General features: G+C 54.8%; 1 protein-coding gene across 4 annotated transcripts; it reads left to right on the top strand.

Moving 5' to 3' along the window:
- Positions 1 to 1,057: 1,057 nt before the first annotated feature.
- LOC120391874 (mitotic spindle positioning) lies at positions 1,058 to 25,817 on the top strand. 4 transcript variants are annotated; one of them, XM_039516098.1, is made up of 6 exons: positions 1,058 to 1,152; positions 5,350 to 5,578; positions 17,900 to 20,138; positions 21,497 to 21,714; positions 22,738 to 22,776; positions 25,173 to 25,817. In XM_039516098.1, the coding sequence occupies exons 2-6, from the start codon at positions 5,519 to 5,521 to the stop codon at positions 25,260 to 25,262; spliced, it is 2,646 nt and encodes an 881-aa protein (XP_039372032.1). In that variant the 5' UTR covers positions 1,058 to 1,152; positions 5,350 to 5,518; the 3' UTR covers positions 25,263 to 25,817. The 4 variants fall into 4 exon arrangements, with proteins under 4 accessions (XP_039372032.1, XP_039372030.1, XP_039372031.1 ...); XM_039516096.1 differs by lacking the exon at positions 1,058 to 1,152 and adding an exon at positions 3,902 to 4,136; XM_039516097.1 differs by lacking the exon at positions 1,058 to 1,152 and having other exon boundaries at positions 5,333 to 5,578.
- Positions 25,818 to 27,415: the final 1,598 nt, after the last annotated feature.

Below are 27,415 nucleotides of genomic sequence, written 5' to 3'. Positions count from 1 at the left end.
GGGGGACAGTCTGGCTCTTGTGAAATGGGGAGCAGAATAAACTGGGAGCTAGGAGCATAGCAGGATCAGCATCTGCATAGGTCCCGCAAGCCCTTTGCATGCTCCGCGGGGAGCTTTCTTGGCAGGGTGGGGCTTGCTGGCCTGGCCCCGGGGGGTGTTTCTCTCGGGTGAGCTGCAGGCTACAGGTAGGGTAAGGGCAGCGTTCCCCACCACATGGTTCGCTGCTCCCTCACCTGTGCTGGGCTTTTCAACAGCCGCTGCACCCCACCCCAGAGGTAGCTGCATGTCAGAGGCTGGGGAAGTTAACCCCGATCTGTTGCTCCATGAGGATGGCCGTGATAGGGATTGTGAGGCTTCCCTGGTATGTTCTATAGCATGACCATGACTTGAGCTCCGTGACTGGAGGGCGCTAGCAAGATGCTAAGTGTGACAAGTCCATGGGCTCACTACGCTGCATGTCACAGTGGGGCCTGAACATGGCTCCTTCTCTTGTGAAGGCACCAGACCCCCACCGGTTTGAGCTTAAGGAGAATCCCTAATGGCTGTTAGCAGTATAGGGTGTATGACACACACCAAGAGTTAAGCAGCCCTGATTCTGTCCAGTTGAGGGCAATGGTGCCACCTACACACTAGGGACTTCATGACACACATTACATTTTCCTTGGGTGACCTAGGCTGGGGCGTCCTGTCCAGCTTCTCCTGCTCTTCCCTTCTCTTGGGGGCTCGGGGTGAAGGAGGATGTGCCGGGCTCTGGCTCTTCCTGTCCTGGTGCAGAACTTTCCTGCATCCCCTTTTTATCCTGATGATTTGTTTGTTGCAGCCGGGGGGGGAGGGGGTTGTCGATGCTAAAGCTCTTCCTTTGATCAGCAACATTCCCGTGGCCTCAGTGTCAGCACCCCTCTGCCCCATTGTCCGCCTTTCCCTACAGCACCCGGGCTGGCATTTCCACTGTCAGCTCCTGGGCCTGTGCCCAGCCATCAGCTATTGTTGCCTGCAAATCCCGGTAAAGCCCGGCTTTCGCCGACAGATGGTCCAGAACCTCAGGCCTGCCGAGTCCTGCAGCTGCGGACTGAGGGCCGCAGGGCCGTGATCCTGGAGGTGCCGGACCCCCTGCCCCCCATGGGAATCCCCAGAGATGCTCCCCTGCAGCAGGTGAGTGACTATCCGGTGCAGCAGGGTGGGGCGTGGGATCCGTCTGGCTATTGCTGCTCTGAAATGGTTTAAGATCCGGTGTGTCCATCCTGCTGGGCTGCTCCTGGCTCGCAGGGGCGGGGATGGGGGGGCAGGCAGAAGTATGTGGGGAGCTTCCATTTGGCTTCTGCCACCTCCCGGCCCAGGAGACCTGGCTCCTGTCTTGGTTGCAGGGCGTTGCCAGAGCCCCTCTGCCCCAGCATGGAAGGAGAAGCCTCCGTCCTTGGCTAGTTCTGCTGGGCTCCTGCAGTGTCCGGACAGAGCTGGAGTTCCCCAGATGCACCAGGAACTGCAGAAGGGAGCTGTCGTGGAGCCTGATCCTGCAGGGAGCTGGGCACCGGCAGGGCGCTCAGCACCCCCATGGGATTGGGCTGAGCTGGCGGGATGAGCAGCCCGGTGAGCTCGCCCGCCTCCTCGCACAGGCTGATCCCTGCCAGCAGGAGCCGCTGCGCTGCCAGGACTGAAGGAGGAGCCCTGTGGGAAGGGAGCTGCCCCACCCTCGCTAAGCAGGGAGGCGCCTGGAGCCAACCCCAGACCAGCCCCTCGCCCCAAACTCTGCGGGTGACTTTCCCAGTGGCCCAAATCCAAACCCAAGTTGGGGGGGGCCTGAACCCCAAATCCAGTTCCACCTTTTGCAAATGGCCCCTTGTCCCCAGAACGGGCTGAAGCCAAACCCAATTCTGAAAATTCAGGGGGGTTCAAAAGCCAGAGCTGTCCCCTGCCCCCACTGGCACCAAAGAGGGCCCCTGGCTAGCCGGAAAGCAATGTGGCTGGTGGCAGGGGCCAGCCCTGATATCGGCGATCCCAGAGCCATCCCCAGAGCACTGCACAAGCCCCAGCGGCCTAGTGGGTGGGGCACAGCGCTGCCAATCCGGGTGACCTTGGACACGCACTGCCCCGCTCTGTGCCTCGGTTTCCCCAGTTACAGGATGGGCTAATGCAACTGCCCCTCTGCAGCACGTTGAGGCCAGGGGACCGGGACAGACAAGTGTACTGAACCAGGAGCTCAGACAGTGCCCACCCGCACCAGCGTCTATTCATTAGGCTCTAACGGGAGGCCAGGCAGCTGACCGAGCGTGTCAATGAACCGAGCAGGGCTACAGCTGAACACAAACTGACAGGATGAAGCAGGCAGAAGCAGATGCCGTCTGGACTGTGCCCTGTGCTAGAAGCACGCGGGGAAGCCGGCTGGGCCCTGTCACGCGATGTAACCCCCACTACAGGCTGGGACCTGCTGGAAGAATACAATGAAACGTGGTAGACGGGAAGGAGAGCCGGGGTGGGGGGGGGTGAGGCCGGAAAAGCCCCTCCGGGGACCACGTTGTGACAGGGATGACAGACAAGGCCTCTTCGGTGTTACCGAGTCTGGGTTTATCTTGAGGGGAAAAAACAGCTCAACTAAACCCCGGCCCGTTTCTAGGTGCAGGAGTCCCGTGTGAACAGCCCGGGAGAGCGATTGCCACGCTCAGTTCAGCTCTATTCCCTTCTCGCCCTGGGCGGCTGGAACTCCCCGATGGGCTGATCTCCTGGGATTTCCAGCCCAGCTCGATACCCGCAGCAGCAGAAACCTTCCCCAAAGGGGCCTGGTTTCCTGCTCTCCTCTGTGGGAGGCGACGGCACCTATGCCTGAGCAAGGACTGCAGGATCCAGCCAGATTTCCAGCCTGGGGCAGCTTCGTCCCCGAGTCCCTGCCCTGAGCCTTGTCAGGGTAACAAATCACTGAGGTGCCTCCTTCCCTGGGGGAGCTACATTGACCCACACATGCATGGCTACCCCTTTCCTCCGGCGGCAGCTACAGATCCGCCCACCAGCCCCTGGCCACAAGGCTCACACAGACACTTCTGGTGCAACAAAAAGCATCCTGGCGGCTGCCCCGATCTCTTTTCCCTCGGGCCAGACGTGGCACGGCGCCGCCAGCTCCACACTGGTCCCACCCTAAATCAGGTGCTGCAACTGCTGGCACAGGCGACAGCTGCCTTGGGGCTGCCCTGAATTGTGCCCCTGTTTCAGCAGCCTCTGGACACACCCGGTGGTGCCAGCTCCTGCGATTTTCTAAGGAGTCCCGCAACGCTGGGATGTTTTCCTTGCAGCCCCAGCTCCTGGAGTCCTGGGATTATGGGAGATTCTCCACTTGCATTGGAACAGATGTCCATTCCTAGCTCTCCAGCCTGCAGAACCGTGACCCCTGACACACACACACACACACACACACACACACACACAGCGGTTCAGAGAGCACAGAAGGCAAAGAAAAGGAACCCCCACATTTATTACTGCTTTAAAATTGTATGATTTTAAAGCCAATCTCGTGATTTTGGGGGCAGGCCAGACTCTCGGTTTTTGAACGCCAGAAGCTGGCAATAGCCCGTCTCTGGCCCCTGTCCATCCTTTGGCCAGCTATGGACCCTTCTCCTCCAAATGGCTCCCGGCCTAGAGCAGGGCTTCTCTAGCCGGCTCCCCAACCCGTGGGGTCCTAGGCACTCTCAGGCTAGCTGGCCTGCCAGTGACCCACCCAGACCCTGGCGGGGTAAGAACACCCCAGCACTCTCCAGCACTTTCCGTTTCACTTTGCGTCCCCTTTCGAGAGGCCTTTGCATTTCCTGTAACTCAACACACACAGAGCAAAGGTCAGTGGTGCAATCTCAGGGGTTTGCTCCGCGCCAGCAAGGCTGCAAACAGCCACGGGTCCAGCACAGACCTTGTACTGAGCCGGGCTCGGCCTGCTGTCTGGACCCTGAACCCAGGAGTAAAGGCTCCTCTCAGCTAGGGTCAGACGCTCCCTAGAGCTCCCTCAATCCTCCTGACCTTCACCCCCCACCCTCACCCCATTGTCCTGGGCTCCTCATGTCCTGCTCTGCCAACGCACCTCGGATCTGACCAACAGCCCAAAGGGTTAATTTCCAGATGCCGCTGGATCTCTCTGCTATTGAGGAAGTGACATTAAGGTAAATTAGATCTGATCAGTAGGAATGTCAGACAGTCCAGGCCTCCGGGCCACCAGGTGTTTCAGATCATTGGATCCCAGTGGCCCAGGAATTCTGGGGGCTTTCTCGTAAATTTCTATCCCTGAACCTGGAACCAGATCCAACTCTGTGTGTCATAGGGGCACACATGACGCAGGCATGTGCAGGAGGCAGGGAAAGCTGTGTAAGCAGACAACTTCAGCCTGTCTCTCACACACTCAGGCGTCATACGTGTTGGCAGACGCACATCAAGCACGTGTGTGAGTGTGGCTCATAGGATCACACCACTGAGGGCTGGGAAAGCCCTGTTAGTCTATCCCTGTACAGGGGACGGATCAGAAACTGTGCCGCACCTTCGCCAAAAAGCCAGCTGGGTGTTCCTCTGCACAGACACCCCATTAAAGCACATGAGGCCTAAACCCTCCCCAGGATCTAGGCATGTGAGAGCCAGCCGGGTCCCTGTTCTACGCAGCCGCGTGGGAGCCCAGCTGTCAGTCCATCCTTCCAGGGGCCTGCGGGCTCACAGGGCACATGGCCCGCCACAGAACCATGCCCAAGAAACAGGTGTAAGTGACGCTGATGCCTGGAGCCCGTTGTGCCCTGACCCCGGGGCATCCAGATGAGGCAGGCCCAGCTCTTCCCTCTGTTTCCCTGTCCTGCCCACCCCCTGCAGCCCGTTCACCTCTCCCAGGGACACTCGCTCCTTTCTGATCGTTCTCGGGACAGAGGGGATGCGGTGGCATTAGTGCCACCTGCCTGCTGCCTTTGGAGATGACAATGTGGGGTCCAGGTTTCCCAGGGAGTTGAGTGAGCCCAAGGGAGTGTGTGTGTGCGAAAGAGACACACACACACATACACACACAACCTAAAGCAGGCACAGTGGTGGGGACGCCCAACCGGATGGCAGCGGCTCAGAGGGCTGGATGGGAGCTCAGAAGCACAAGGGAGGGGAGCAGGCAACCATGAGGTTCACCTGGCTTTTCCTCTCCCCCCGCCATGACCCACCCCTGCCTTCCCCATTCCTGCTGAGTGTCATGCGGCTCTTGCTTAAGAGGGTGCAGCCAGCTCCCTGCAGCGCCTAGAGAGGAAGTGGAAGGAGGAGCGCTTGCCAGCTGGGATCGGCTCCAGAATAACTGGTCGCTCCCCAGCCGGGTGTAAACAGACTAAATCCCCTTTCTCTTTCTGCTCCAATCAGTTCTACGCGCTGATGGATCGCAGCAACCTGCAAAGGCTGGGAGCCTCATCACAATCAGACTGACGGCCGAGGGTCTGCCCTGGACTTCGGCTCTTTCACCTAGGACCCGGCGTTGCGTGCCACGGGGCAGCCTTCCTGGCACAAGCTGTGATTCCAGGGGCGAGAGAAGATGTTTAAATACACCCCGCCGTGGCAGGTCCTCTGTGCCGCCCTGGAGCCCAGGGCACAGGTAAGCACAATGGTGATCCATTCCTAGGCTGTTTCTTCATGTGACTCTTCACCCCCGGTGCTAAGAGGAGGCTGTGTGACCTAGTGATTAGAGCAGGGGGGAGCAGGAACTGTGAGCCAGGACTCCTGGGTCCTACAGCCTTTCCATCCCTGGGCTGGAGTGTGCCCTAGGGTTAGTCTGGGGATCCGGACTCCTGGGTTCTGTTCATGCCTTAAGTACAGTGTAGAGTTTAGTGCACGGATAGGCAACCTGTGGCACGTGTGCCGAAGGCAGCATGCGAGCTGATTTTCAGTGGCACTCACACTGCCAGGGTCCTGGCCACCAGTCCGGGGGGCTCTGCACTTGAATTTAATTTTAAATGAAGCTTTTTAAACATTTAAAAAACCTTATTTCCTTTACATACAACAATAGTTTAGTTATATATTACAGACTTATAGAATGAGACCTTCTAAAAACGTTAAAATGTATGATTGGGACATTAAACCTTAAATCAGAGTGAATAAATGAAGACTTGGCACGCCACTTCTGAAAGGTTGCCGACCCCTGGGTTAGTGATTAGAAAAGGGGGGAAACTGAAGCCAGAATGCCTGTGTTTTCTATTCCCATCTCTGGGAAGGAGTGTACCCTACGGGGTTCAGACTGGGAGCCAGGACTCCTGGGTTCCATTCTTGGCAAGAGTTCTCTAGCAGGTTAAGCAGGGGACTGGAAATCAGGATTTCAGTGCTGGCCCAGTGCTTGGCTACATTCCATATCAGCTGTTGTTACCACCAAGTGACCCTGGCTGTCACCAGACAGACTGGTTAGTTCACCGCTCCCCTGGAAGCTGCTGGTGTAAGAGGAGAGCTGGTTGTCCGTGCAGGAGCACCTCCCGTGCAGGGAGCCCTGCTGGGATCAGGACTATGCGAACATCAACATGCCACTCACATCAGAGGGACGTGAGAGCCTAAATCGCCTCTCTGGAGCACTGCAGCATAATGGGTGTGTGCGTCCTTCCTGGCCTTACCTGCTGCAGGTGTGTTCTACCCAGATTCCACTGGCGCGCTCACCAGGGCGGCAGAGACCTTCCACCCGCATTCACCTGCTGTATTCAGCCACACACCAGGTATCTTCTGTCTGCCCTTCTGTGAAACACTCAGCAGCTGGGAGGAGTCCTCTGCCTGCACTCACCTGCTGCGTTAGGTAGCTGCGCTCTCCTTAAAGCTGTCTGAAATCTCCAGCAGCCACTAGCAGCGTTCTCTGACACGCCCCAGGGCTCTGAGACCCAGAACATCGGTGACACCTGCTAAGGGGTACAAGAAATCCCAGCGCCTGATTTTGAACTAGACACACCCTCGTCCTGAGGGTGCGGTATCTTTCTTACCCATGTTAACAGACAGTGGACTTTGTTTCAGATCCATGGGGAACGAGACCCCATGCTCCCTGCCCAGAACACATCTGCTTCTGCACACTGGAGCCTAAGCCCTGGTCTACACTATGGGTTTAGGTCTAATTTAGCAGTGTTAGATGGATTTAACCTGCACCTGTCCACATGACGAAGCCATTTCTGTCGACTTAAAGGGCTCCTGAAATCCATTTCTGTACTCCTCCCCGACGAGGGGATTAGCGCTGAAATCGACATCACCGGGTCGAATTTGGGGTAGTGCGGACGCAATTCGACGGTATTGGCTTCCGGGCGCTATCCCAGAGTGCTCCATTGTGACCGCTCTGGACAGCTCTCTCAACTCAGATGCACTGGCCAGGTAGACAGGAAAAGCCCCAGGGAAAAACAAGAGCGACACTCACTAAAAAAACCCTGCCCGAGCTGGGTGAGGCCTGGGAGGGGGGAGTGTTTTTTCACCGGGCTCACAGCAGAGCTGGTCAGTCAGAGGGCGTGAGCCTGCCCAAAACACCTGGGATTTTTCAACTACAGCTTAGTAAACAAGCCCTGATCTAGGGTTTCGGCATTGTTTCTCCCAGGCAAAATGCTTTAAAATGAAAAGGAGAGGCTGGATTCTGCTGTGAGCGGGGATCCTAGCCTGGGAGCGATGCCTAAATCTGACGCCGGCTGCAGTGCCGGGGGCTCTGGGCACATTGTAGGAAGTGATGGGGGGGGGGGTTGGCTGGGGAGGGGGCATCGCGGTGTCGCTCTCTCGTGCCCAGTCGCTCTCATTTACACACACTGAGAAGAGCTTTGGCCCTGTCTCTCTGCTGAGACGCCACGTTGATGCTCAGCAGCGTCTCCCTGGCCTGGCTGGGGGAGAGGCCAGGGCCTGGCAGAGGATGAGGTGTGCCCGGCACTGGTCTGAACTTGCTGTTTTCCCTTTCCTCTGCGATGCCCCCGTGGGGAGTGGGTTTTCCCCTCTCTTGTTCAGCTTCCAAATGGGGCAGGAAATCAAAACAGGGCCGGGATTTTTGTTCGGTGTTTTGTGCAGCGCCTGGCGCCTGGGCTCGGACTGGGGCTCTTAGGTGCCAGAGTAATAAAAATACTAAGTAATAATAATAATCATAATTATAAAGCAACAGAAGAGGCCACAGAACTACCACGGATCAGCTGCTAAGAAACACCAAGCCACCCGGGGGCATTGGAACGTGGGGCTTCTCTGGCCAGGGAGAAGCACAGTGGTGGGGCTGGCCTTAAAGGGGTCGAAGCAGCATGCCGTTGTCAGGAGGGGGCCCTGGACGGCACGATCAGGCAGCAGCGCTATGTATCAGGAGGCACTTTTGTCTGGTGCCACTTTCAAGTGGCAGGCGGCATGGGGTGCTGCCCACGCTAGATGGCACTTCCAGAAGGGGGCGCTGTGAGCTTCATGAGGCTTTCCCCCAACCCGGGAACTCAAGGGATGCCAGAGAACACCCCCCGCTCCTGCCCCTGCCGCTGGCTCGTTAGATGGAGGATGCACGGGGGTCCTCTGCAGAGAACGAGCATCAGCCTGCCCGTGGAAAGGGGAGGCCTTTCCCCTTAGTCTGACTTCCCCTTTCCCCTTGCAGGTCTTGCCTCCAGGAGACGTGATTTGTTGCTGCGGTTTAGTACGAGCTGCCCAGAAGCACCTCCGGCCACCTGGTCCTTGGCAGAGCAGGGCGATTGGTGACAGCGCCAGTCCCGGGGGAGGCTTCCGAGTTAGTGCAACATCCTAGGGGGAGGCAAGAGAGGCCAGAGTTTGATTCCCAAGGTCCCCAGGCTGGCCTGGGCTGGGAGCACCAAGGCAGCCAGTGAGAGACTCCCGAGGGATAAGCCCTCTCCCAGGAGGCTTTGCAGCTGTTGAGCTGAGTGTTCAGGGGCTAGCTCCCATCTCAGCTATGCAAGAGCAAACACTTGGGTTATCAGACAGAATACACAGCTGGGACGGGAGGAATCCTGGCCGGGGGGAGGTGCCCTTAATGTAAACAGGACAGTGCTTGTGCCTGAACCCACCTCCTCCTGAAGTGTTTGCTAGGGAAGGCCAGTTTGGTACCCTTCAAGGGCTCTCGGGCATAGTCCTGCCCTTTCCAGGAATTTGCTTCCTCCTCAGCAATAAGCCACAGGCAAAGAGCTCTGACTACCACGCTCAGGTGTTGGGGCTTTGTTCTGGCATCTCCACTTGACAGTCACTCATCCAGCATCTCCCACGCACCGGCTGATGTGGCAATGAGCTGTATGATCTCCCAGCCCTTGGGCAATTTATATTGCACAGGTGACAGTTACAAGGGTGCAGGTGGCAAATTCCAGATCCAGCTTTGGATCCAAACAACCATTGTCCTTCTCCGGTGCCGGTGCCGGCGAAGCTCCAAGCACTTTACATAGAGAGAATGTAGCACTTGGTTGGACCGTGGCCATAGGGGCTGCTGGGTAATAGAGAATGTGGCGCTTGGCTGGGCAGTGGCACCCAGGGGCTGCTGGGTAATAGAGAATGTGGCGCTTGGCTGGGCAATGGCCCCAGAGGCTGCTGGGTAATAGAGAATGTGGCACTTGGCTGGGCAGTGGCACCCAGGGGCTGCTGGGTAATAGAGAATGTGGCGCTTGGCTGGGCAATGGCCCCAGAGGCTGCTGGGTAATAGAGAATGTGGCACTTGGCTGGGCAGTGGCACCCAGGGGCTGCTGGGTAATAGAGAATGTGGCGGTTGGCTGGGCAGTGGCACCCAGGGGCTGCTGGGTAATAGAGAATGTGGCACTTGGCTGGGCAGTGGCCCCAGGGGCTGCTGGGTAATAGAGAATGTGGCGTTTGGCTGGGCAGTGGCCCCAGAGGCTGCTGGGTAATAGAGAATGTGGCAGTTGGCTGGGCAATGGCCCCAGAGGCTGCTGGGTAATAGAGAATGTGGCACTTGGCTGGGCAGTGGCACCCAGGGGCTGCTGGGTAATAGAGAATGTGGCACTTGGCTGGGCAGTGGCCCCAGGGGCTGCTGGGTAATAGAGAATGTGGCGCTTGGTTTGGGCAGTGGCACCCAGGGGCTGCTGGGTAATAGAGAATGTGGCACTTGGCTGGGCAGTGGCCCCAGGGGCTGCTGGGTAATAGAGAATGTGGCGCTTGGCTGGGCAGTGGCACCCAGGGGCTGCTGGGTAATAGAGAATGTGGCGCTTGGTTTGGGCAATGCGCTGCACCGCACTGATGAACTCACGCTCACAACCCTACTTGTGCGATGGGTGAGCGTCATCTTCCCTTTTATACAGATGGGGAAACTGAGGCCCAGAGAGGGGCGGGGACTAACCCAAAGTCACAAGGCAAACCTGTGGCAGAGGTAGGGAAAGTATTTTAGCCACAAGATTTCCCTCGAATGCCAGGATGGTTCAGATCTCGGGCTTTGCTAGGGTCGGGATCTAAGAGGGGCTAGTTTGCTGCTGACAGAGAAGGTGATGGATGGTCAGGGATGGCATAAATCTTGGCGCCCGTGTCTCTGACAGGGCTGGGAGGAGTTTGCCCAGCAGACAGCTCAGTGCATTCCAGGCTGCAGGACAAAGGCTCGAAAGCCACCTCTCGACGCAGCCAATGCGAGGCCTGCGGGAGAAGGGCCGGGCCTGTGGCCCTGGCTCCCGCTCGGTGAATCCCTGCAGTAACGCAACTGCCTGATAGTTCCAGGGTGCTGCAAAGTGCAGGTCATCACGATGAGGTGCACGCTGGGGGAGGGGGCAGGGCACTAGCCTCGGGTTCAGCAACCGTTTGCCTCCACCAGCGAGCCCAGGCCAATTCTTGGAATTCCTCCACTGACTTGGGGCCAGGAGCTTATCAGGGCAAGGCAGCCCGTGGGCTCCTGGCAGCTCCGGCAGTGTCACCCCACCCTGCCCCCAACCCATACGTGCGTAGTTCAAAAACACGCTCGCTCACAAACACCAGCCCAGCCGGATGCCCCCTGAGAGGTCTCCATGGGGAACTGGAACGCCCGTGCTGGAGGGTCCATTTGACAGTACGTGCATTGTGCTCTGGGTGGGGTGGGAGGGCTGGATCGGGGTGGGCCCTCAGAAGACTTTGCAGCTTCTGTATAACTTTCTACTGCTACTAGTAATGCAGCCTAACTCTGCCATAGCGCTTGTAGCCAGGAGACGCAAACGCTAACACTGGACTGCGTGCGTCGTCTGTCCACCAGTCCAGTGTGTGTGAACATGCTCACGTGTGTGCAAACGGGTCTGTGTGTGTTTATGCATGTTTGTGTCTCTGTGTGTGTGCACCTGTGGGTGTGAGTGGCTGTGTCCAGATGCCTGTGGGTGCTCTGTGTGTATGTTTTGGTCAGTGTTCACGCATAAAAGGAGCAAGAACCAAGCCAGTTGTGTTTGTGAAGCAGGCCCCCCCCCGCCCCAGGAACGAGGAGACGGGGCTACTTCTGGCCTCTCCTTGCAGTCGTTCTACCGACCAGGAGCTGGAGGGCAGGAGAAGGGGGCAGTAAGGTGCAGGGTTGGGTTTTGCCCCACTGCCTCCTTGGTTTCTCTCCCAGGCTTGGGAAGCAGCAATTCAGGTCTTGCTTTTCTTGTCCATGTTGCTGGCAACAATACATTGCTGAGGAAATTATTACAGAGAGTGGGGGCTGCTGTGGGCTGAGTGTGGGGGGGCCGGCGCAGCCCGGAGCGACGGGCACCGGGCGTCCTGGGGCCGGCGCGGCCCGGAGCGACGGGCACCGGGCGTCCTGGGGCCGGCGCGGCCCGGAGCGACGGGCACCGGGCGTCCTGGGGCCGGCGCGGCCCGGAGCGATGGGGACCGGGTGTCCTGGGGCCGGCGCGGCCCGGAGCGATGGGGACCGGGTGTCCTGGGGCCGGCGCGGCCTGGAGCGACGGGCACGGGGCACGTTGGGACGGCCCATCCCAGCGCCCTGGCGAGGAATGTGCTGTAAGAGAAACTGGCCCTGTGACAGGGAGGCCCTTTAAATATGAGAAGCCACGACGTCTAATGCTCCTAACTGTTCCATGACTCACAGCTACACCCACCTCTGCCCATCCTGCTGTGCCCCAGCACCCCTGTGGAGCTGCAAGGGCTGAGTCACTGGGCATGCAGTGGTGGGGGCTGGCTCCAGCTGCACTGGGATTGACACCCTGGTTTTGCCCAGCACCCATGCGCTGTGTGGCACGGTGTGACTCTGCCCTGGCCAGCAGATGAGCATTTCTCCAGACAGCAGGGTCACGGCTAGGCAAGGATTCCCTCCCTCTTGGCTGTACCAAATTCTCCCACTGCAGGGAATATGATCTGGTCTGTGGACTCCTGTCCGTGGTCTCTCATCCCCTCCCTCCCCCTCGCCTAGGCTGCCAGTGCTTCGCTCATTCTGCCCCCCAAACTCCAGGGCAGTGAACCCCCCAACTAGCAGAGGCTTGCCCCAAACCTTCCCATCCCTGGCCACCTGCTTTAGTGCTCTCCAGAGAGACTCCTCTTCCAGGCCTGTTTGGAGCCACAATGCTACCCAGTGACCACTGCAGGAATCCCCAGGATGTTGGGGGGACCTTCCTTGGGGAATCCCACCATCTGCTGGGGAATCCCACTCTTAGCATCACCAAACTCCCCTTCGCTGTCTGTCCCCTCTCCTCCCCTCTTCTCATAGGAAGAGCCGAGAATAGAACCCAGGAGTCCTGGTGCCGCTGTCTCTTACTGTAAGCATATATCCCATATCCCTCCCTCAGCCCCCTTCCCCCAATCCTCTGCTTGAGCAGTTCCCCTCACAATGTTCCTCCCTCTGTAATTGAGAAATCTGGCAGGACTAGCAAAGAGCCCTGTTGCTTCCAAAGACAATGGCAGTGGGCATGGGCCTTCCTTGGAGGATCATGAATATCCATCCAAGGGTTAGCGCTTCTTCTCATGCGCCATTCCTGGGCTCCTGGGAGTGGGGCAGGGAGTTTAGGAACCTGGCCATTCATTCAGGGGTTGCAGAGGGTGCAGGCCAGGAGAAAGCACAGAGTGCTGCATGTGTGGATCCCGTGCAGGTGTGACACATGGGGAGCTGTGCGTGAATCCTGGGTGGGGGATCATACAGGGACATACTTTCTGCCTGCCCACCCCACTGCACAAAAGCCAGAAGCAGGGAGCCAGAAGCAGCATAAAACTCTCATGCTCTTTGTTGAGGCTTCCCTTCATCGACCTCGCAGCACTTCAGAAAGGTGGTTAAGTCGCATTATCCCCATTTTACAGATGGGGAGACTGAGGCACTCAGCTGGGACGTGACTTGTGCGCAGCCAGCAGGTCTGTGGTAGAAATGGGCAGAGCATATTTCCTGCCTGCCCCTCCCATGTCTCACCCCCTTGGCCACGCTGCCCCCGGACCAAGATTTCCAAAAGTGATTCGGGACTCCGGGTGCCCAACTTCAGACACCTTACAGGGGCCTGATCTGCTGAGTGCTGTCTGGTAATCGGGCTCCTTTAATGTGTCTAACGCTGAGCACCTCAAATCACTAGTCCCTCGGGTCCTTTCCCATCCGACACTGCATTGCAACAGTGGGGAATGTTTTCAAGGCCCACTTTGGAGTCCCATTGACTTTCAACAGGACTTTACCCCCTGAGGTGCCGATCCTCAAAGGGATTGAAGCGCCTGACTCCCACACACTTCCCGCTGAGGCTCTGGGCTTTGGAAAACATTCCCGCTCCAGGTGCCTGCTCCAGTTGGCTGCTCACTCCGTGGCAGGGCCGTCGGAGGAATGTGGCGCGTACAATGACGTGTCCAGTGCTGACACCCACCCACATTCCACAACGGCAAAGCCACTCCCAGCAGGGACTTCTGACCCCTGGACAGGAGATAAGCTGCAGGTGGGTGATAACGTTTCCAATCTCCGTGGAGTCAGGAGCTATAAAAGAAGGATAATTACCCACCGGTATGAAATGAGAGAGTCATATAAGAATTCAGCGGAGCATAAACTCTTGGGAACTGCAGCTCCATTGGATTTCGGTTCCCAGTGCACGGGTCCAATCCATCCCTGGAGTCAATCACCTTACACCTGCTGACCGAGGGACTCTATGAGCAGGTCAGTGTCCGTGCAGTGAAAAGCCTGTGGGAGCCATTCAGACCTGCTAGAAGCAGAGGTGGCTTCAGTGCCAGTGCATTGCCCCAGCTTTCTCCAGGTGTTGAATTTGACCCTTTCACCTGGGGGCAGGGGCTTCCCAGAAGCTCTGCAGAAATGGCTTCCGAACGCGTCTGAAATAGCTCCAGGGAGTCTTCTGCTCGGAGCAGATGTCCTGCACCAGTCACGCAGTAGGAAGGGCTGCAGCTACCATTGCCAGAGAGGGGGTGTTATAGTTAGAGTAGGGGACTGAGAGTCAGGACTCCTGGGTTCTCGTTCAGGGAAGGGAATGGGGGGTAGTGATTAGGAGCGGGACTCAGCTCTGGGAGGAGAGTGGGGTCTAGTGGTTAGAGCAAGAGATGAGCCTTCCTGGGTTCCATTCCATACCCTAGTATCTTGCGCTAATCTGTCAGTCTATTTCCCCCACTATAAAATGGGGTGTCATAATATTTACCTAACCTCCAGCTGTATTTGTAAAGCACTCAGCTCCCGGGAGGAACGGCTGTGCAAAGTTCTCTAGTGGCTGGCAGAGCCCTTCCTCACATAACTCAAACATGAGGCTTGTTGCTTCTTCATGCCTGACGCGTTTAAACCCCATGCAATGGCTAGCCTTAGCAGGTGACACCATATTACTGACCGCAGCGACGTCACAGCTGGGAGAGATGCGGCCGCATCAGAGCAGCCCTTTCATTGAGCTGTACAAGGCATTACAGGATTCAGTGGCTGAAAGCTGAAGCTGCAGGCCAGAAATAAGTGGAAATATTTAAAAGTGAGGGGCATTAATCATTGAAACAACTGACCTACGGCGCTGGGGGATCCTCCAGCGCTTGAAGTCTTTATATCAAGACAGGGTATCTTTCCAGGAGTTGCTGGGTGAGTTTCTCTGGCTTGGGTTATACAGCTGGTCACACTAGGTGATCCTAAGGGTCTCTGATGGTGTCAAGACAGGGGCGTAGCCAGGTGGAGGGAACAGGGGGAGTGAGAAAAAAAAAGGTGCCACCCGCTGCGGCGCTTTTACTGATGGGGTGGCGCTCCGGATCTTCGGCAGTACTTCGGTGGCGGGACCTTCACTTGTTCCGCGGGTCTTTGGCGGTACTTCGGTGGCGGGACCTTCACTCGCTCCGCGGCTCTTTGGCGGTACTTCGGCGGCGGGACCTTCACTCGCTCCGCGGGTCTGTGGCGGTACTTCGGCGGCGGGACCTTCACTCGCTCCGCGGGTCTTTGGCGGTACTTCGGCGGCGGGACCTTCACTCGCTCCGCGGGTCTGTGGCGGTACTTCGGCGGCGGGACCTTCACTCGCTCCGCGGCTCTTTGGCGGTACTTTGGCGGTGGGACCTTCACTCGCTCCGTGGCTCTTTGGTGGTACTTCGGCGGCGGGACCTTCACTCGCTCCGTGGCTCTTTGGCGGTACTTTGGCGGCGGGACCTTCACTCGCTCCGCGGGTCTGTGGCGGTACTTCAGCGGCGGGACCTTCACTCTCTCCGCGGGTCTTTCGTGGTACTTCGGCGATGAAGCTTCAGTGCCGCCGAAGACACTCAGAGCTAGTGAAGGGCCCGCCGCTGAAGTGCCGCCGAAGACCCGGAGCGCCGCCCCCATCAGTAAAAGCGCCACAGTGGGTGGCGCCTTTTTTTTTGCTCCTGGGTGAGTAAAATTAAAAAGGCGCCACTTGTGCTCGGTGGGGGAGCGGCCGCTGCCCCCCCCCCCAGCTACGCTACTGCGTCACGAGCCCATGAACCTTTAGTCAAGGTTGTGAAGAGATGTTGTGAAGGCCAAGACTATAACAGGGTTCAATAAAGAACTAGATAATTCATGGAGGACAGGTCCTTCAATGGCGATTAGCCAGGATGGGCAGGGATGGTGTCCCTAGCCTCTGTTTGCCAGAAGCTGGGAATGGGTGACAGGGGATGGATCACTGGATGATTCCCTGTTCTGTTCATTCCCTCTGGGGCACCTGGCACTGGCCACTGTCTGCAGACAGGATACTGGGTTAGATGGACCTTTGGGGTGACCCTAGGGTGACCAGATGTCCTGATTTTATAGGGAGAGTCCCAATATTTGGGGCTTTTTCTTGTATAGATGTCTATTACCCCCCCACCCCCCGTCTCGATTTTTCACACTTGCTGTCTGGTCACCCTAGGTGACCCCGTATGGCCGCTCTTACGTTCTTCTTATGTTCAAGGTGCAATATACTTACTTTGAGCCTGATGCAAAACCTCCTGAAGCTATTTCTATTAACTTCAGTGGGCACTGGATCAGGGTTTTACTTGATACATGTAATCCTGTCTCCTTCTAGTGTCCCCAGCTACTATAACAGCTGGCTACTTACTACCCCTGGATGGAGCGTCCCCTTTAGCTCAAATGGAGAACTCTGGTTTTGGTGCTGAACGGTTCGATTCCTGCTAACGTGCGAGGCAAGGCTTGTTACATAGATACATTGGAATCCCAGCCATGCCCCAGTACATAAATGAACGCACTGCGTAGATATCTATGGAGCACCCCATCCCTGAGACCTCTGTGCTCCACTAACCGAGCCAGGATGCAATATAGCTCCTGCAACGACAAGGGAGGTAACTGCTCTACAGTCATCGGAGGATCAGCATAGACTCTCCTGCTGCTGTCGCCACCTTCAGCAGGTTTCATAATGAACAATTGGCATGAGACGGCATAAAAGCCAAGGTCAAGGGCTGGAATCTATTTCTGTTTTGCACGATACTTGGGTTAAAGTTCACTGCATTTTATGAGCCGTTGAACTGTGTTTATGAGCCGCACCCTTTCGATCATTTCAAATATATATCCTAGTTGCTGGCACTTATCTTTCCCTGGCTCGAGAGGGGGAAATCAGCGAGAGCTATAAAATGTGAACGCTAAATGACGTGCTTTTTCCATCCACAGTTTCATTCCCCTTTGCTGTCTGAGCTTGGTTGTCTTTCCCTGCCTAGGTCTTCTCTAAATACGATCCCCTCCCCTGGTGGGATTCTGTGGCCTGCGTTGTGCAGGAGGTCAGACTAGATGATCATAATGGTCCCTTCTGACCTTAAAGTCTATGAGTCTATGATTTTATGATTTCTGAACATCCTGTGTTCATAACACACCCATGGGCTAACATAATCATTGTGCTAAGCACCACAGCCACAGATAACTTTACAGCAGTAGAACGCAGATCCTCCTGCTCCAGACACACAGGTCTGTAGCACTGAGCTAAAGGAGAATCCCTTGTGCCAGCAATGTAGAGCCTATGACACATAGTTGAGCAGTCCTGATTCTCTCCAGTAGAAGGCAGTGATGCTACATACACACCAGCCACTTCCTCAGTATGTTTTCATCATATGGTGCCCCAAAATACCTTCCACAGCATTATGTGGGTTATGGCAGCTGTCACCAGGTGCCGCTGTTCCAAGTTCTGAGTGTGCGAGCAAGTTTTGAGTCTTAAGAAGATATGTACTGTTGTTGTTAGTTTTGGCTTATGCAAGGTTTTTGTGTAGGGGCAGCTTCAGGCGAGAAGGGGCTGTGAGAGCAGCACAAGAATTTGCTGCCTGCTGTGGACTCTGATTTTAGGCAATTCTTGATGCAGAGTTGCTCCCAGGGAAGCAGACATTAGTGTTGGGTTGAGATTCCTGGAGGATTCCCCTGCATGCTCTTTGACCACCTCTGTTTGGGAACTGCTGTATATGTGTAAATAAGACAAGTTACGCTTAGAATAGATCCATATTCTGCATTGCTGATTTTGCCTCCACTAGGAAGCTGACCTGCATGGCCCTGGACATCAGCTGCTGATCAGCAGAGGAGTAACTCTGGGATCAGAATGGAACACTGGTGTCAGGAGAATGAGCAGCATTTTCATACTCATTTGTGACTTCTGCTCCTTGTGTTTCTCTCTAACATGTGACTTCTCTCCCGCTTTAGGGACAGCAAAACGTCTTTCATGCGGAAGGCCTTCAGGTGTATGAGGAACCCGCAATTAACCCCATAGGTGAACTGCAGCTCAGAGTCCAGGAAGACGCTTCTGAAGAGTTGACTGAGGAATCGCCCCAGGAAATGGACAGAGTCACCAGAAACCTGATCTTCCATATCCCTCACACAACTCCTGAATGCAACACTCACCAAGGCAGCTCGTCTGCAGAACTGAGAGCCGAGAGCAGCGATGACATGTTTGCTCCCTACAGCCAGGGCAACCGGACGGCTGAAAATGGCCACGACTGGAGACCCAGCTATCTGCCAGAAGACAGCTCTGAATTAGCAACAAATTCCCTGGCTGCTGGAAGGGATCTCTGGACTCCACCTCCAGACAGAGAGTCCAAACTAGAGCTCGTGAAGTCGGGGATGTTGTATGATGTCAGGGCTTATAAAGAGGAGAGGAAGCCATCCAAGCTGTACTCGGATGATGAAGAAGAGCTGAATTACCCGCTCACCCATTTGGACATCTCTCCTGAGAAAGCAAAAGAGCTCGAAGAGGAGAGGAAGGAGGTCATCCAAAGCCAGGTGGTGAGGAGAAGCTCCACCATGGCTGAGAAGCGGAACTCCGTGGAGGAGCTGGATTCTCTAAGCACAGGCTCAGCTGGTAGGCATGAGGCTAAGCAGGGAGGAGGCTATGCCACCAGCTTTGCCCTTTGCTTTGATAGCCCTTCCCCAGCGCAAGTGAGGACGCCCGTCGACCCTGAAAACATAGACAGGGAGCAGATCAACTTTGCCGCTGCCCGGCAACAGTTCCTCACGCTGGAAAAGACTAACCCGCGCCTCCTCTTCAGCCCAAGGCAGCAAGTTATGTCTCCAAAGCCAGAATCAACTCAGAACACCTGTGAGGGAGAGTGGCACAGCGCTGAGGCTGTGGTGAAGATGTTTATGGACTATGACGATGCCAATGCACCCAGCCAGAGAGAGATCAACGGGTATGATGTGGTGTACAAGACACCCATGGCTGAGGAGCTGTATGCTCCCAAAAAGGCTGGTATAGAAAGGGAAGATCCCAACGGGAGAATGGCCAGCTTGACCAAAGCATCTTCCAGAGATGACCTGGACTCCGGCTTGGGTGAAATGTCCAATGAGTCCAGCGCAGGTTACATTAGCGATGGAAGCATGTCCAATGAGGTCTTCGACACTCAGCTGGATTTCAAAGCCAGCAACCAGGATCCCGCCAAAGAGCTGAAGGCCAGGAATGAGACGCCCATTGAACGGGAAATCCGCTTGGCAATGGAGAGGGAGGAAAGCCTACGGAAAGAGAGAGGGATCCAGAGACAGAGCAGCAGCAACGAGCTGGTGGAAATCCAGACCAAGCCCCTCCTCTCCACATCTCTATTTTCCTCCAGGAAAGTGAAAGACAAAGGCCGTGTTTCCTTCTACGTCCAGAGGGAGATCGAGCAGGAAACCAAGCGGGAAGAAGATCTGAAGAAGGAAGGGAGGCTACTGGGGATGTATGATAAGGGGACGCAGCAGGAACTGGGTGAGCGCAAGAAAGTGTTCGAGCAGGAGGATGCCTTCCCGGCCCCACACAAAACAGCGTTTGCAAAGAAATCAGAGGATCTAACGGGGCCCCTGAACGGCAAATTTGCAGTACAGCAAGCCATGGATGGCAGCTTCGGCCCCACGGAGAGCACCACGGATGGAAAGAGAGTCCCTAACCACAACGTGAATCTAATAAGCTTCCAGGTTTATCAGCCATATTCTACGCTGAACACCAATAAGAGAAGCATGGCGGATGAGCTGCTGTCATGCAATCAGCCGTCTGGCAGCTGCAGCAAATTGGTGGATGAGGATTCCTTCGGGGCGAGGTGCCCCAGCACTACAGAGAGGGCAGATTCCACACCGAGTCCGGAGGAGAGGGTCAAGGTGCACAAGGAATACTTTGCCACTCCGTTCTGGAAACCCAAGATCTCCTTTGTGAGTGACCAGGGGACACAGGGCCTGCTCGGAAAGGAAAAGATGCTGGAGCCAGCGGGCGCCCAGGAGGACCAGTACACCCTGAAGAAGTGCAAGCCCCAGACGTCTTGGCTGATCGAGGAGGAGATCCGGAATGCTCTGCAGAGGGAACAGGAGCTGCAGGAGCAGCGGAGGCACAGGCTGCTGACTGACAGCTTCTCTCCAGCCAGCAATGACAGCTCTGCCTGGGAGAAGGGCTTCCGGCCTCAGCTTTCATCTCAGAGTTCAGGTGAGGCGAGAGAGACAGAACTATGGGGCTTCGCTCCCCTGGGGTGACACTCACCCCGCTGCAGAGGGCCAGCGTGAGTCCTATGCACCACCAATGTCCTTATGCCCCGGGATTCTTGGTAACAGCAGGGCCCCTTTTATCTGCCCTGACTGCATAAGGGGGCCTTAGGGTGAGTGGAAACAGCCCCGGGAGGATTTTTGCCCCCCGAACACACTCAGGTGACCTCCCCGGCTGGCCCAGTTCCCAGTGTAGCAGGTGGAGCCATGGCCAAGATCTATTCTGTGCTTCCAAAGGCCCCTAGGGGACCATGGGAACCATTGGGCAGGTCCCTGCACAGTCCCAGAATTGGGGGAGCACAACCAGCCTATCTCACCTTCCCCCACCTCCCATCCTTGTCCTAAGCCCAGGAATGGAGTAACTGAGAACCAGGCCTTTAGGCTTTAGATGGTGCACACAGGTGGTGCTGGCCCCCTGAGCAGAGAGGAGTTTTTCCCTCAATGGATATCCAAGGAGCCTGCAGCTTAAGAGAAGGGCTCACAAGGGGTTATGCTCTGGGCCCAAACTGGGACCCCAGATCCTTGTTCCCCTATCCCACCCCACCGCTTCCCACGTTTGAATTCAAATCCAGAACCAAAGTTCCTGGCTCCAGCCCCATCTCCGGCGAACAGGCATCTCCCCAAGAAGCGCCTCCTGGTCTGACTCAGGCAGATGCCACGCCAGGGCACCTTCCCCTGTTTGCTCATTCCTCTCCCGTGTCAGCCTCCCACACCCCTAGGAATCCAGTCACGGCTTGCAAGCTGCCCAGCTGCGAGCAAACAAACAGAGTAAAGGTTAAAAACGCCACGTCCCCTCCACACCTCTGGGGCAAACATCCCTGAGAACGGGGGGGGGAGGGGGGCAAAGAAACTCCTCCCTGCAAGGACTTGCTCAGCTCTCCAGTAGGATCCTGTTAGCAAACAACGCCTGGTGTCTCTACTACACTTAACCCTCCTTAGGCAGGGATTCCACTCCTGCAGCACAGAGCGGCTCGATCCAAAGCCATCTGACGTCCCTGAGAGTCTTTCCGTCGATTTCAGTGGGCTTTGGATCCAGCCCTGATTGCCTGGGCGGAGGCTGTGCTGGGGTGGAGAAAGCGTAGCGGACGGTCTTAATAGAATTAGGGATGGGTCAGAGCAGGAACGTCCACCCAGGACTCCTCTGGAATCTGGGGGTGTTCAGCTGCGGTCCGAACTCTGGGCCCAGACCAAAGGAAAACTCCTGAGACCTTGCTCCTGGTTTTTATATCCTATGGGCCCAGTGACCTCTGAAAACGCACCCCCGGTATCTGCTCCCTTTGCACGTGTATCTTTCTCTTTAAGCCGCCTCGGGCATCGCTGACAGCTACTGGGTGACTGAATCCCCCGTCTCTGTCCCTGCCTCGCACCAGTCAGGGACGCCGGGGTCGGCCTCTCCACCTAACGTGCCCAGTCCCTATCAGGGCTACACGGGCAGACACGCCTCTGAAACAGCCCATGACGGTCCCACGGGGCCCCCGCGGGACGAGAAGAAGCAGCTGAAGCTGAAAGAAGACAGGAAGGTGAGCGCCCCGGGGCCGGCCTGGATCACAGGCACGTTCTAGCAGTGGGCAGGGGGTGGGAAGCATGGCCATGCAGTTGCTCAGGTATAAAAGGCCATGAAATTTTGTCGCCGTTGCGCGTGGTGCTGGCTGTGAGAGGAGAGGCTGAGCCTCCCATGCTGCCCTATGTCACCTGCCACTTGGATGGTCGGAAAAGCTGTAGGTTAAGGCACCAGGCCAGGGCTTCGGTGACCTGGGTTCTGTTCCAGGCTCTGCTGCGGATTCCCTGGGTGTGACTCAGCTCAGCTCCCTGCCTGTGAAACCTGCCTACTTCCTGGGCCTGCGGGTGCCCAGATCCTGCAGGGAGGGAGGCTGGCTAGAGGGTGCAGCAGCTGCGCTGCCTGAGGGTCTGTCTGTGTCACAATCAGAGGGGTGATTGCACACGGAGACCTACCCACGCTAGCTTTGATTTCACTAGCAATAGCAGTGAAGCTGTGGCACCCTGGGTTAGCCGCTTGAATACATCCCCAAGGGGCTGGGCGGGCTTGTACCAATGCTGCCATGTCACACCTATTGTTCTTGGAGCTAGGTAGAATCATAGAATATCTAGGGTGACCAGCTGTCCCAATCTTATAGGGACAGTCTCGATATTTGGGGCTTTTTCTTATAGAGGATCCTATTACCCCCCACCTCCTGTCCCGATTTTTCACACTTGGTATCTGGTCCCCCTAAGAATATCCGGGTTGGAAGGGACCTCAGGAAGGGATCTAGTCCAACCCCCTGCTCAAAGCAGGCCCAACCCCAACTAAATCAGAGCTAGATCAGAGCTAGCTTGGCTACGTCCACCCATGCTGCCGTCATGCCTCTGATGGCAGCGTCGACACACTCTTAGCCACAGTGGCGGTGTGGGTTCCCCTCCGCACCCAGCGAGCGCTGCGGCTGGAGCTGTGCCTGTGCCCTGTTCCTCCCCACCCACTTTGGGAGGGCTGGCAGTGGGTGGGGTCTGTGCTCCTTTCGTCTGACCCTTTTTTCCCCCTCTTGCAGTATGCGAGCATTGAAGCAAGCGATGACGTCAACGCAGAGGTAAATAGATCAGACACTTAATAAGCCTTGACTCTGGATTTCCCCTGTCTTCTCAGACCCACCTCCCTCCCCCCAAATACCCACTTGGTCCAGACCACGTCTCGGCCCCTTCTAGCCAGGAAGATTCCAATCACTGAGCAGGCCTCCGAATGTCACGTCCCGCTCCAACAGGCACTTCAGGAAAGAGAACTGTGAGGGCACCTCCGTGTGTGGCTGTGGAATGCAAAGGGCAGGGAAAGGGTTAACAGCCTCTCCTTGCACAGTGTAGCTGCTTTGTCTGGCTTTGCATGGAGGAAGTTATTCCATTGTGAGAGGAATAGAATAGAAGTTTTTTTTCTAGCCAGTCTCTCACTCCAAGGTCAGACTGTGCTAGGAGCCAGCCCCAGGCAGGGTGAAGGGAAACTCCAGTGGGTTAACACTAGTAGTGAGTTCATTAGAAATAGGCCCGATCCAAATACCCTCTAGCATTGGCGAACATCAAATGGGAATCCAGCCCCCAGAGGCCGAGAGCCTTCTTGGCCGAGTCCGGGTCTCTGAACGACTTTGGGAAGTCCTGATCTGAGTCTCAATCCAACTCTAGGTTTAGTTTTGTGAGCTCAGGCTGTGGGGAGCTTTCATTTCTTGGTCCTCATGGGCACGCATCGCAAAGGCACGTCATCCGATGGAAAAGGAATGTTACTGAAATATACCCGAAACAGACAGGGCCTTGAGTCTCTGCTGCTCTGCACCTTGTGCTGTTGTTGTCGTCTGTGCCAAAGGGATGTAAAGGGCTGCTCAGCCGGAATGGTAGCAGATTATACCCGTCGGCCACTAGTGCCAGAGACAGGGCCACCAGAGACAGGGGCAAGAGGGGCAATTTGCCCCAGGCCCCGCAGGGGCCCCCACAAGATTTTTTCGGGGCCCCTGGAGCAGGATCCTTCACTTCTTCCGCTCTGGGTAGCCATCAGCAATTCGGTGGTGGGGGGTCCTTCCGCTCCGGGACCCGCCGCCAAAGTGCCCCAAAGACCCGCGGCAGGGGATCCTTCCGGCACATTGGCGGTGGGTCCCGGGGCGGGTCTTCGGCAGCAATTTGGCGTCGGGGGCCCCCCACCGCCAAAGACCCCAGGCCTCCTGAATCCTCTGGGCAGCTCTGGTCAGAGATGGCACAAGGTGCTGGGCAGCAGTGAACCAGGCCTGAGGTGTTTGCTGCCTGTCCATGCAGTGGCTTAGGCCTGACGTACGCTGGAATGTTGCAGAGAGCTGGTCTCTGCTGGGGATGGAAAATTCTTCTCCAAACTTCATGGATTACTAAAGAGCATCTTCAAACAGCTGAATTGGGCTGACTAAACACAGCACTTAGGCAAGAAAGATGAGAGAGGGGCCTCAGGGGAGAGAGGAGTGGGCTGACAGAGACACATCCAAGAGTGAACGCTCCCGGAAAAGAAGAGGAAGGACAGTCCGGTGGTTAGTAGCCTGCAACTTGGGAGTCATGGAGTTTAAAGCCAGCGTGGACCACTAGATCATCTTGTCTAAACTCCTGTATATCACAGGCCAACACCAACACCCGCACACTAACCCAACAATCGGAATGAGGCCAAAGTATTAGAGCTTACAGGAGATTAGACTGGTACGTGCCACAAGCAGAGAAGGAGGAGCTGAGGTGCGTCAGTGCCTGAGGCCCTCACAATGGCAGGGAAATAATTAAGTGAGACTCAGAGTCAATTTCCTTTCTGCCACAGATTTCCTGCATGTCCTTGGTCAAGTCACTTTGCCTTCGTTCCACATCTGTAAAACAGGGATAATAGCACTGCCCTGCCTCATAGAGGGTGTTGGGATGATAAATACATTAGAGTGTGAAAAGCTTAGACACTACAGTGTCCAGAGGTTTATAGATACAGTCACAATTATGCTGACCTCACTTGCTGTCAGTCCGTCTGCCCTGTGCAGTAACAGTTAATAGCAGGGTGGGAAATTATTGTGATTAACCCCGTGGATGTAGAAATGTGTAACTAGCCGGTCAGTCTGGCAGATGTGCCTGCTTCAAAAGCAAAACTCCCACCGATTTCAATGGGAGCAGGCCTGGCTACCTTATCTCCGCCTTCCTCAGTAAGGGCCTGATGTTGGGGATTTTTAAAAGCAGCTTCCAACTTAATTCTCAAGTGCCCAACTTGAGTCACCACGAGTCACATTTTCCATGAGCTGTGGACGGTCAACTCTTCTGAAATCAAGACAGAAATGTGTCAAACTGGGCACTCAGAACTTAAGACAATTCAGATCAGTGTGTGCTGCTGAAAATGTTAGGGCTGAGATTCTGGGGGGAGGGTGGGAGGAAGAGAAGGTTAAGGAACAAACACAGTCTTATAAAAATAAAAAGCCAGTGCATAGGCATCAGTCTATAATTTTGTGTTTAATTTTAGATTTTAGAAAGCACCAGAGTGACTCGCCACAAGAATGCCATGGCCAAACGCTGGGAATCAGGACAGTTCTTCAACAAAGATAATGCCTGACGAAGCTCTCGCAGCCAAGGGAAGAGCAGTGACCCTGCCAGACTTTGCTTTGTATTTACATTTACTCTGCTTTGGATTCGATCTCTGCTAAGTACAAATCATCCAATTGTTTCTCCACGTGATGATTGTTAAGACTCACGGACTTCTGAAAATTGCATACGTTTAAATCTAAAAAGGCGACTGTTTAAAAATGTTAGCTTGTGCTTGTATCCCCACCTGCCAAAGGAATATTTTTAAGGTGGCGAAATGGATCACTTTAGTTTAATCTTCTCTGCAAGTAGATACAGGCAAGATGAAATGAAACGCGGACTGTAATTTAACTCCGAGCTGTGTCTCCATGGCTGGCAAAAGAAGTTATTTCTGAAGCTGTCTTTAGGTGCTTAGCTACCACGCCATTAGAACTTCCCTTGATAGAGAGATGTCTTTGGATCTTCACAAGCATCGAAATGGGAATCAGAGGAGAAGCTGATATGATCTGCGGAGATGCAGTGCTATATAAAATATATATATTAACGCTGTTGTTTATTTTGCTAATAATTTATTAAAGAGTCATACCTCCCCTCATTCTTCCCAGCCTGTCTTGTCAGTAGAGATGTTCAGGTGAAGTTGTGTTGGGGATTTGAAAGTGTGCGTGTGTTTAGGGAGAATGGCGGGAGGGGAGGGAAAAGTAGGGGAAAGCCCTTGAACTGCAGGGACAAGCTTTCCTGGAGAAAGGGGTCAGTAGGAATTCCCTGGAGGCCTCTTTGTGTCCAGCCCAAGGCATTCAAAAAGCAGAGGTGCTGCCCCACTCACAGGAGTGGGAAAATACAAGCAAACCTCAGGCTACTAACTAGGGCTGTCAAGAGATTACAAAGAATGAATCGCGCAATTAATCGCGCTGTTCAACAATAATAGAATACTATTTCTTTAAATATTTTTGGATGTTTTCTACGTTTTCAAATGTATTGATTTCAATTACAACACAGAATACAAAGTGTGCCGTGCTCACTGGATATTTATTTTTGATTACTAATATTTGCACTGTAAACAAAAAAAAGAAATAGCATTTTTCAGTTCATCTCCTACAAGTACTGTAGTGCAACCTCTTTATCATGAAAGTTGAACTTTCAAATGTAGAATTACGTACAAAAAATCACTGCATTCAAAAATAAAACAATGTAAAATTTTAGAGCCTACAAGTCCACTCATACTTCTTGTTCGGCCAATCACTCAGGCAAACAAGTTTGGTTACAATTTGCAGGAGCTAATGCTGCCGGCTTCTTGTTTAAAATGTCACCTGAAAGTGATAACAGGCGTTCACATAGCATTGTTGTAGCTGGCATCGCAAGATATTGATGTGCCAGATATGCTAAAGATTCATATGTCCCTGCATACTCCAACCACCATTCCAGAGGACATGCGTCCATGCTGATGACGGGTTCCACTCAATAACAATCCAAAGCAGAGCAGACTGATGCATGTTCATTTTCATCATCCGAGTCAGATGCCACCAGCAGAAGGTTGATTTTCATTTTTGGTGGTTTGGGGTCTGTAGTTTCTGAATCAGAGTGTTGCTCTTTTAAGACTTCTGAAATCATGGTTTACACCTCATCCCTCTCAGATTTTGGATGGCACTTGAGATTCTTAAACTTTGGGTTGACTGCTGGAGCTATCTTTAGAAATCTCACATTGGTACCTTCTTTGTGTTTTGTGAAATCTGCTGTGAAAGTGTTTTAAAACGAACATGTGCTGGGTCATCATCTGAGACTGCTATAACATGAAATGCAAGTAAAACAGAACAGGAGACATACAATTCTCCCCCAAGGGGTTCAGTCACAAATTTAATTAATGCATTTTTTTAACGCGCATCATCAGCATAGAAGCATGTCCTCTGGAAGGGTGGCCGAAGCATAAAGGGGGCATATGAATGTTTAGCATATCTGGCATGTAAATACCTTGCAACGCCGGCTACAAAAGTGCCATGCGAATGCCTGTTCTCACTTTCAGGTGACATTGTAAATAAGAAACAGACAGCAGTATCTCCTGTAAATGTAAAAACAAACTTGTTTGTCTTAGCGACTGATTGAAAAAAAAAGTGGGACTGAGTCGACCTGTAGGCTCTAAAGTTTTATGTTGTTTTGTTTGAGTGCAGTTATGTAACCAAAAAAATACAT

The sequence above is a fragment of the Mauremys reevesii genome, linkage group 26, assembly GCF_016161935.1.
Source record: "Mauremys reevesii isolate NIE-2019 linkage group 26, ASM1616193v1, whole genome shotgun sequence".
NCBI lineage: Eukaryota > Metazoa > Chordata > Testudines > Geoemydidae > Mauremys > Mauremys reevesii.
This window is presented reverse-complemented; position numbering and strand designations above follow the sequence as displayed.